Source organism: Gadus macrocephalus, chromosome 11, assembly GCF_031168955.1.
Source record: "Gadus macrocephalus chromosome 11, ASM3116895v1".
NCBI lineage: Eukaryota > Metazoa > Chordata > Actinopteri > Gadiformes > Gadidae > Gadus > Gadus macrocephalus.
The window spans coordinates 6802472-6812059 of NC_082392.1; the positions used below are offsets into that span (position 1 = coordinate 6802472).

The 9588-nt window shown below is 46.0% G+C and overlaps 1 protein-coding gene across 5 annotated transcripts in view; it reads right to left on the reverse strand.

Moving 5' to 3' along the window:
- Nucleotides 1-960: 960 nt before the first annotated feature.
- The window catches only part of LOC132466987 (collagen alpha-6(VI) chain-like), a 39642-nt gene continuing 31014 nt past the window's right edge, over nucleotides 961-9588 (reverse strand). For 4 of the 5 annotated variants that reach the window (XM_060063979.1, XM_060063976.1, XM_060063977.1 and 1 more), the window contains 13 exons: nucleotides 9175-9237; nucleotides 8803-8865; nucleotides 8376-8411; nucleotides 8231-8267; nucleotides 7798-7809; nucleotides 6789-7279; nucleotides 6492-6588; nucleotides 5160-5843; nucleotides 4853-4934; nucleotides 4392-4537; nucleotides 3195-3365; nucleotides 2640-2687; nucleotides 961-2134 (listed from right to left, as the gene is read on the reverse strand). In XM_060063979.1, coding sequence (XP_059919962.1) covers nucleotides 1959-2134; nucleotides 2640-2687; nucleotides 3195-3365; nucleotides 4392-4537; nucleotides 4853-4934; nucleotides 5160-5843; nucleotides 6492-6588; nucleotides 6789-7279; nucleotides 7798-7809; nucleotides 8231-8267; nucleotides 8376-8411; nucleotides 8803-8865; nucleotides 9175-9237 — 2106 coding nt within the window. In that variant the 3' untranslated portion in view covers nucleotides 961-1958. The remainder of the gene's footprint in view (nucleotides 2135-2639; nucleotides 2688-3194; nucleotides 3366-4391; nucleotides 4538-4852; nucleotides 4935-5159; nucleotides 5844-6491; nucleotides 6589-6788; nucleotides 7280-7797; nucleotides 7810-8230; nucleotides 8268-8375; nucleotides 8412-8802; nucleotides 8866-9174; nucleotides 9238-9588) is intronic. The other variant, XM_060063978.1, reaches the window with a different exon arrangement.

Here is a 9588-nt window from a genome sequence, read left to right on the forward strand (position 1 = left end):
AATTTTCATGTCAGTACTTCTAACTCAGTGGCTGTAAGTGGGTTATGATAAGGATTTCAAGTTATTTTGCAAAAAAGGGCCAAAAAAGAGAATTCCATACCCAACCTTTAAGTTAAAAGTTTTGAGAAGTCACACGAGTTTGCCTTGACCAGCTATGTTTAAATGTTATTACAATTCTTAATGAGATTGTTTTAGGCTATGTGACACATTATCCTAGAAGCAAATCTTCGACTAGGCTTAAGCATTACTTACTAATAGCATGAGCAAAAAAAACTGCAATCAACATGGCTATCATTGTTTTCATTGGAGGGTTGTTGGATACTTTCAAATTACTCTGGTTGGTTTCTCCAAAAGGCTTGCCCTAGCTTTACTGCAGACTCTGGGTTAAATAAAGGTTTTTCATAGCATATTATATTTATTGCATTACTCTTTCTGCCTTTCATTCTCATTTTAATTTCCTTATTGCTTTTATCTGTATCAATTCCTGTGTGTGTCTGTCTGTGGTCAACTCTGATGACTTAAAATTCACTGCTAGGCCAACTATAGATAAAGGCCTGTATTTTCTGCAAAGAATGAATTCAGCCAAGGTCTAATTACCTTTAATGTGTCATGACTTAATGTGTCATCATAAACCCTTTTTTAACCAGGGAATTCCTTAATTTCTTCCTGAATCCTGTTTCATCATTAATCATTTGTCAGATTTCTTAAGTGAATAATGAACCGCACATTTATCAAGCTGTTCTATAATGCTGAACAAGTCAGCATGGAAATAAGCTAAGTGGACAATCCAGACTATATCTTGTGTGCACTTGTCTGGCTGCTTGGACGACAGTTTACTCTGAGCTGTACCTCCCCCTGTTCCCAGGTGTCCTCTATCCAGCTCCACAGCGTGAACATTTCCAAATCCATGCTCTTCTCAGAAGAACCCAACCCGCCACCAACGCAAACAAACACATCACGCCAATGGAACACTCATTTTATTAACAAGAAACACAAGTGGTCGGCAGACTAAACCATGGGACATCAGGGTGATCCCTTATTTCCAAATAGCGAGAGCCTGAAGGGGAAAACAAACAGACCAAGCCCTTGCGGCTGGATCTCAGCTCCGCCCGTCGTCCAGACTTTAGACCCTTTTATGGAGGGTTCCCGGGAAGCTCTGGGCCTATCCAGCCCCTCCAGTGACCTGTTTACATCCACAGAGGAACAGATCAAATGGTAGCAGAAGCTTTCTGTAGGCCTTGGTGGGAACCTGAGATGATGTCCCTCATCTCCATAGACTGTTCCAACGTGAAATCCATCACCCTCCCAACCGCCTCCTTCTCCTGCCCTGGTTCTGATTCCTCCAGAGAAGGGTTGGGGTCCTAAGTGTTAAGTGTCTAGTTAAGTTAAGGGTACATTCTGGGTGTTCCTGAGCTGCACCTGAGGAGCAGTCCCCACTGCTCCTTGGCACTCTCTCGGGTGTGTGTATGTGTGTGTGTGTGTGTGTGTGTGTGTGTGGGGGGGGGGGGGGGGGGGGGGGGGGTCTCAGGTGTCAGATCTTTAAAAATATAAAAAGCAATTTATATAGACATTTTGAAAGCTTTTCATGGGCCAAAAATAAAATCCATTTACAAACAGCAATGGGCCCACCCTACTTGCGTCTGGAAGGAATTTAGGTGTGGCTCACAAGTGTTTAAATACAGCTGGCCCACGGTTTGTTCACAACTCATAAGTGGTTATAACTTCCGACCAAAAACAATACGATATATCAGTGTTGAATTGTCTTTCGACCCCACGACACTACAAGTGTCTGAGATGGATGATTGATGGTCAGTTTAAAGGCATTTTGATTTCATTGTAGTACACCATGTATTTGAACGCATTTTGGTTGGACAGCAGCGAGCTCCGCCTCCCCATGACCAGGGGAGGGTTGAGATGCCGTGGTGGGGCGGTCTGGTGGTTCTGATGTGAGCGCGGTTCTACCCGCTCTTGGTCAGACAGAGGTTCTCACAGTCCTCCTGCGTCTTGAAGCGATTGCTGTTCCCGCCGCAGCCGCCGTACCAGAAGCGAGTACACTCGCTCTGCTCCGAGTCAAAGGACCAGCTCATTGTGTAGTTCTGACACGGACCCACTTCCTGGCCCAGGAAACAGTCATCTGGAGCGCAGAGCAAGGGAGAGAGAGCGACAGACAGAGAAAGACAGAGAGACAGAAACAGACAGACAGACAGACAGACAGACAGACAGACAGACAGACAGACAGACAGACAGACAGTGTGTAGGGAGTGAGAGGAGCAGAGAGGGGAGGTTTACAATTTAGAATAACAAGAGTTAAAGAATGTAAACAGGACAACAATCAGGAACACACAAAAACAAAATATATTACTATGTCTAAGATCACGTTTGGTGGTATAGTGCAATACCCATTCTGCCCAGGTAGTGGCACTATGCCACCAGAGTTGTTCATATAATACGCATGTACCAGATAGGAGGAAGAACGATACACAGAAGTGGATTAAAAGCATGCTATGAATCTTCCCCGTCTCTCACTGCTTTATACTTAATACTATCCACTTACATACACAACAGTGATGAATAAGGGCAAGGTGTGTTCAGGTTGGTCTAAGGTTGTGTTGTGTGTTGTAGATGAATGAGAGTCTTACCCTTTTTTGGAGTCTTGCTTTGACTCATTCCCAGTAGGGAGGAATCAACTGTCAAACACAACAGAGAAAACATAAGCTTACAAACAGCAAAAAATCATTAGTGACCCTTCATCACTATTAAATAAACACTTTAAAATACTATTTATGTTTCGGTAAAACCGAGCGATAACATAGATAGCGGTCAACTCCTACAAGATTTAGATTCCGGGTTCCTGAAATGCAGCAACAGGAAGCCAAAGCAAATTGTTAAAGTCAAAATAAATATTTATCAAGGTTAGGGTGAGGTAACGGAAAATACAGTTCATTAACATTAGTCAGAGTCAGAGATCAGCAAACGTTGGCTCATATCAAATCTACATTTCACTGGATCTAATGGGTTGACTTAAAAAAAACCTGAACCTTTCAACAATGTATGATATGCAAGATAAACAGCATGGAACAACATCTGCTTGAATTAACACTGACGGCTACAGAAGAAAGCCATGTGCAAGGAAAAGCATTGCAGGGACACACTCTCTCTCTCTCTCTAACGAGGGGTTCGGGGGCGAGACTTACTATCAGTGACACATGTCTGGAAACATTCATGTTCCGTGTTAAAGCGGTTAGCATTGCCGCCACAGCCACCATACCAGAATGGCGAGCATGCACCCACGGCTCTGTCATAGAACCAGCGTTGGACAGATTCAGGACACTGGGTACCAGAGTCTGAATCGAGCTGACACAGGGCTGAAAGCAGAACAATAAGCGTTGACCAACCGAGAAGAGACATTGAGCAAGAAGATTGACAGACTCAAGCTGTGGTTCAGGAGCAGGTCAGGGACCTTCTTGTTTGAGTTACGGTGCGTAATGATGGTGTTTTAGTTTAGGGTTGGCTAGTTAAAATATAAGTGTTCTGGTCAAAGGTTAGCTAAACTCTGGAAGTATTAGAATACTTTGCACTATCTCCCTTCAAACTTCCCATTCCCAATCCACTAGAAGCTCAATAGTTGGTTAGCTAACAAGCTTAGCCAAACTCAAACTTGCTCCAATGTGTTGTACGCTTAGGAATTTGACAGTGTCCAGACCCAATGCTCTCTACTACGTTTGGAATGTCGTAGCGTTGATCTTGGACTTATGTTGACAAGATCAACATAAAACATCTCTTGAAGGTAGCATTCCTATTGGCTTCATCATTCGGCCTGCTCACAGCTACACAGCTCGGCACAGCTGCTCCTGAATCAAGTGCTGGTTTACCTTTCATGCAAAGTAGCAAAGCAAAGTAGCAAAGGAGGCATGCGTTCAGCCATGCATTAATCTTGTAGTTTGATCATTTTCCTGTGTCCTCTGTGAAATCTTCTTAGAGGACATTCATAGACGGACACCATGGAAACGCTTCTGCTGTTCTATTCTTATACATTCCCACTTCCCAGTGGGAAGAAAACTTTCTTTTTTTAAACTACTAGTTGAAATTGTTGCAGCTCCATATCTTCTGGATGGTCTTGATCAAAGATGAAGTTTTAGATTTAGAAATGCAATACAGTGCATGCTGATTGTCAATGATATTGAGTTAGTCAATGAACAAGACCAATATGTTATGGATGAATTGTAGAATGATTATAATATGAACCACAAAACAGTTGCGACCCTTGTGGAGCAAGTGTGTCAAATCAATCCGAGGTGAACAAATCCATCTTAAGAAAGTAACAAAATATCCATAGTAAATCGAACTGGCTGACAGGGTGACTTTAGAAATGACATAGCTAGCTAGCTTACCGTTAGGCTCGGGTCTGGCAGACAGGACCCCTCCCCCTACGCTGGAAACTGACCCCACAAGGTCCAGCGGGCCCAGCAGTGTTTCAGTCCTTGTTCCGGTCAGCATCTCAAACTGCTCCTGCTCATTGAAATTCACTTGCCCCTGGCTACACACACACACACACACACACACACGCACACGCACACACAGTTAAATTACAATCACATTACTATTATATGTAACTACAACTGAATTACAATATAGAAATAGGCTGTGACTCTGTTGTTGATGTCTGTGATTAAGTCCAGTTTCAAATCGTATTACTGTCTACATTAAACCTGCCAGCCTGTTGTTGAATAGAGAATTGAGCAGCCAGCGTCTGACTTGATTTACAACATTTGACATTTGATCGTTCGGCTGCTATTGTCACAAAGCTAACTACATATTTGTTATTTATTGCGAACTACGGTAGCATGCATACCCGTTTTTCACCCCTTCCTGTTGGTTGTTGATCAGCTGACATGTCTTCTTCAGAGCGACAGGTGGATAAGTGTTCAGCCCCGCTGCAGAAAACACACATACAGCCATGACCTTTTGAACTGCACTGCAGTCGACTTTAGGCTTTACTGTACTCTCGTCATCCCAATATGCTTGAATCATTCAGTCCAATACAATATAACTCATATTAATTACAATTAATGTTCTTAATATTGCCTCATTCGTCCTCCAACATAATATAATGTGATATAATAGACTATAAACGAGTATAGCTAATCTAGATGATTTACCGTTGAGTACGGAGAGGTAGCTCCTGATGAAGCGCTGGGCGTAGCCCTGCTCCTCGGCCCTCAGCTGGCCCAGGCAGATGAGGTGCTGCTCCAGAGGGGTGCTGGCCAGCTCTGACACCTGGGCCCGGTTGTAGTGCTCCCCCAGGGCCAACACGAACACGGCTACCCCCTTGCACTTGGCCTCCTTAGCCACCTGGCGAAGCTTGGCCTGGTCCCAGCTGGGGGTCTCGGCCCCCACCACCACCATCATCACCTTGTTCTTCCTGGGGCTGTTGGCGTTCAGCAGCACCTCCTTCAGGGTGAACTCCAGGGTGTGGCCCAGGGCCGAGGGGCCCCCCTGCTGCACCATCTTCTCCAGCACGTGGCTCTTCATCTGGCTCTTACCCTGGAAGGTCTGCAGACCAAACTCTAACTTGGCGGCCTGCTGACCAGGAACAGGAGCCTGGGAGTGGAGTGAGCCGCTCTGCTGGACCAGGGCCACCCGGGCCTGGCTGTCGGCCCGGCGGGGCTGACGGCTGACGGCCACCTGCTCCATCACGGAGCCAAGCAGCTCCTGGACACCCGAGTAATGGTCACCCTGGACCTGCCTGGAGCCGTCCACAACTAGGGCCAGGTCCACATCCAGGACCTGGGGCACGGGGATCTCCTGAATACTGACACAGTCAGACACAGGCCTGCAGGGGTCTGAGGAGGGGGCGGGATTTGTTGTTTTACTTGATTATGATTTATTTTCATATTCCCTTTTGATCTGTAAACATACTCGTATGACTTGTATGATCTGTAATCCTTTCAGAAAAATTCGCAGTTGATTAAACGAAAGTGCAAAAATTTTGCGTTCTAAAGGTTAGAAGACCATACAGTACGACACTAGTCGGGGTAGCCCCGCCCATTCTGCCGGCGATTTGAGTTCGCCCTGCAGAAGGGTTTGGAGAAGAGCAATACATTTCTTTCTAATTTCCATATGTTTTTGTGGGAGCCAGACACCATGCTGGCTTTTCCCGCTGGCGCACTATTGGCTGGTTTAACACAAAGACGACAGGGAAGCGACAGCAAGCAGCCAATTGTGTCATTTGAACTAGGCCCATCGATCACGCCTCTTGTACTGAAGAAAATGACAGCAGCTTCCCCAGACCAACGTGCAATCTACGATTGAGCTTGGTCTGGCAATAGCCAGGCTAGTACTAAACCTCATCACTCAACTTCTGACTCCTATTGCATCAGAGCTCATAACATTTAATTTCACTGCTTGTTGTACCTGAATGATATTGAACGTCAAAGATAAACGTTCACATTTTTGTCTTGCCCTAGTTCTGACCTCTGCTGCTTACTTACCGTAGCAGATGACGCAGCTCTTGATCATCTGCAGATCGTTGGCAAGGTTCAGTGAGCGGCCAAGCAACAGGAAGATAGAGTTGCCCGTGTCGTCAGCCTGTAATGAAACACAGGGGTCATGACTCCAGTTCTAAAATCCATTTTTATTTGTAAATTCAAAAACTTTTACATTTACAGAGTTTACATTCAAAGGCAGGAGCAAGATAGTCGAGTGCAGTTTTTCCCAACTGGGGTCTGACATGCACTGCAGCCTTGCACGATAAGCCCCTTCCCCTATCCTAGGAGAGGGAGTTTTACCTGGAAGGCCTGCTGGATTTTGTTGCTCTGCCGGAGCGCCACTACTGCCGGCATGATGTTGAGGGCGCGGTACTCCATCATGGCAGTAACGATGTCCTCACTGTCCTGCGCCGGCCCGTTGCTGAAGAACACCGCCACCTTCCTCACCCTCACGCCCTGCCGCACGCGCTTGAACATGTTGTTGCCCACGTAGCGCATGGCGGCGCCCAGATGCCGTCGGTTGGCCGTGCGCTCCAGGGCGATGTTCTGCACCGCCTCGATCAGCTGCCTCTTGCGGTGGTAGTCGTGGAAGCGGATGAGTTGTTTGGTGTGGGCGCTGTAGCCCACCACGGCCACGCGTGCCCCCGTGGGGCAGTTGCTCTCGGAGATGGAGACGTCCTCCAGCAGCGCCAGCAGGGACGAGCGCATCCTCTCGAAGGCGTCCGGCGTGACGTCCTGTGACATGTCCAGGCCGAACACCAGCTCTGTGGGGTAGGCCGGGCATGCAAAGCCTGAGGGGAGTAGAGATGGAGAATGAGGAGCAGAACCAAGAACCTCATGGATAGTCATGTTTACCCAAACCCCATCCTGTGGTTACCTTTCATTTCCACTGCTAATTGTATGTGTCTTTATATATATACTGTATGTTATTATATATACTTATTCAAATGTATCTCTGAGTTCTCTGTATATTTTTGGTTATCTAATCTATTTCACGTTCTACAATTTGACACCTTAATCCCCTCAATAAAATTCATCCCAGAACATCTCAACCAAGAGAGAGCCTGTCACTTCTCCAGAGAACTGACAGGCTGACACATTTACCTCAGAAGAGGTTTGGATCGAGTCGTATCAGTGAGGCAGGATCACTCACATCTGTTAAGGTCTCACAACACCTTGGGCCGATCTAGAGGTCAGATCCCTAACCTTCTCCTGCTACTATCTAGGAGCAGCTATGATGGAGCAGCTCCCTTGGAAAAAGGCCTTCTCATAGATAAAATCTTCACAAACAGACGACTGGGACTCTTACCTTGGGAGCAGGCTGTAGGGAAACAAAAGAAAGAGTATAGATAAGAATGAAGGATTGTCGCAACAAGCCAGACATACAACTTGTTGTCCTCTGAACTTTGATTCCTGAAGCTATCTCTGTATATGGTATGCTTTGATGGTTCTCAGTACCTGAAACTCCCTTTTAGATTAAAGTCTAATAGACTGTTTAGAAGCACTGAAGAAACAATCAAGGCTTATGATTTACAGTTAATTGGCATTGAACTTTTATCAAATTTGTATTTTAAATGAACACACGTAGGTCAACACTTGCAATGTGAAGGGTGAGGCCATGATATTAGCACACATAAGCAAGGTTTCCAGCGACAGTAAAAATCGTTCTACTCCTTATATACACATATGAGCAAGCTTGTTCATATGTGGATGCCTCTGATACACATGCTTGTGATGCTTACCGCAGTTGTCTCGGATGTAGGTTATCAGCTGACACTCCTAGGAGATCAGAGAAGACCGTGATGTAGGTAGACAGATAGCAGAGATCAATCACACCAGCTGAATCAGCTCATTTTGTAAAAAACTGGAATTGAAGTTTGTACTTACAGACATGTTCCTGAACCCTGGAGGACCTCTGGTGCCCTGAGAATAGAGGAGAGGAGAGAAGTGGGTTATTTATCATCCTTAATGAAGTACTCTACACATCGGTGGATTTCAAACTGTGGGCCGAAGCACCAAGTGTGTCCAAGCATTAAAAGGTTTTTGAAACCCAGTTCAACATAGCCCTTTCCATTTATTTGTTCATCCATCTACTTGGAGTACCTCAAGTGTACAACGCAATTCCATCCTTCCATCCTCCCTCCTCATTCATCTCTCCCTCCCTCCTTGCCTTCCCGCCGTCTCTCCATCCTTCCCTTCCTCCTCTCCCTCTCTCCATGCCTCCCTTCTTGCCTTCCCGCCATCTGTCTACCTACCTTCCCTCCCTCCCTCCTCTCCATCCTTCCCTCCCTCCCTCCCTCCCTCCCTCCCTCACCGTGTGTCCAGGATGTCCTGGTCCTCCTGTCTCGCCCGAATCTCCAGGATATCCCGCGACTCCCTGCAGCATCGCCAAGCATCGTCACGGCAACGACACCAAAAAAATTGTAAGTCACAGAGACCATCAAAAAACCACAAAACATAAACAAAGGAAACGACAGAGATAAGATCGCAAACAGAGACACCTTGTATATATGAGACACCTTGGTCTCACATATACACACTTTGTATTGAATCACTAACACATGTACACACACACACAAACACACACACACACAAATATATGAATATACAGTACACTCTGTTTCGCTCTCATTTACTAACACAAACACACAATCTCTATCTCCAACTAACACATGACGTCACATACCCCCCTGCCGAGGTTTCCTTTGGGCCCAGGGTCTCCATGGGGTCCTTCTAGTCCGCTGTCCCCCTGGACAGGAAGTACAAACACACCGTCACACACTAGACCTCTTAACAGGAAGTACAAACACACTGTTATGCACTAGACCTCTGAACACTGTCACACAGTAGACCTCTGAACCGGAAATACAAACAACACACCACCAAACACTCGACCTCTGAACATGAAGTACAAAAACACCGCCACACACTAGGGTTTCGGTCGAATAGTCTGAAAGGTTGCAGTCCTCTGTCTTTCCCTAAACTCCTTTCCTTGATCTCTGTGGAAATTGTCACAAGGTCAAGGGAACGATTTTAAGGAGAATTTAAGGACTAAAAGACAACGCAGTGCTGAGAGTGTTTGCTCACACTCCTATCCCCT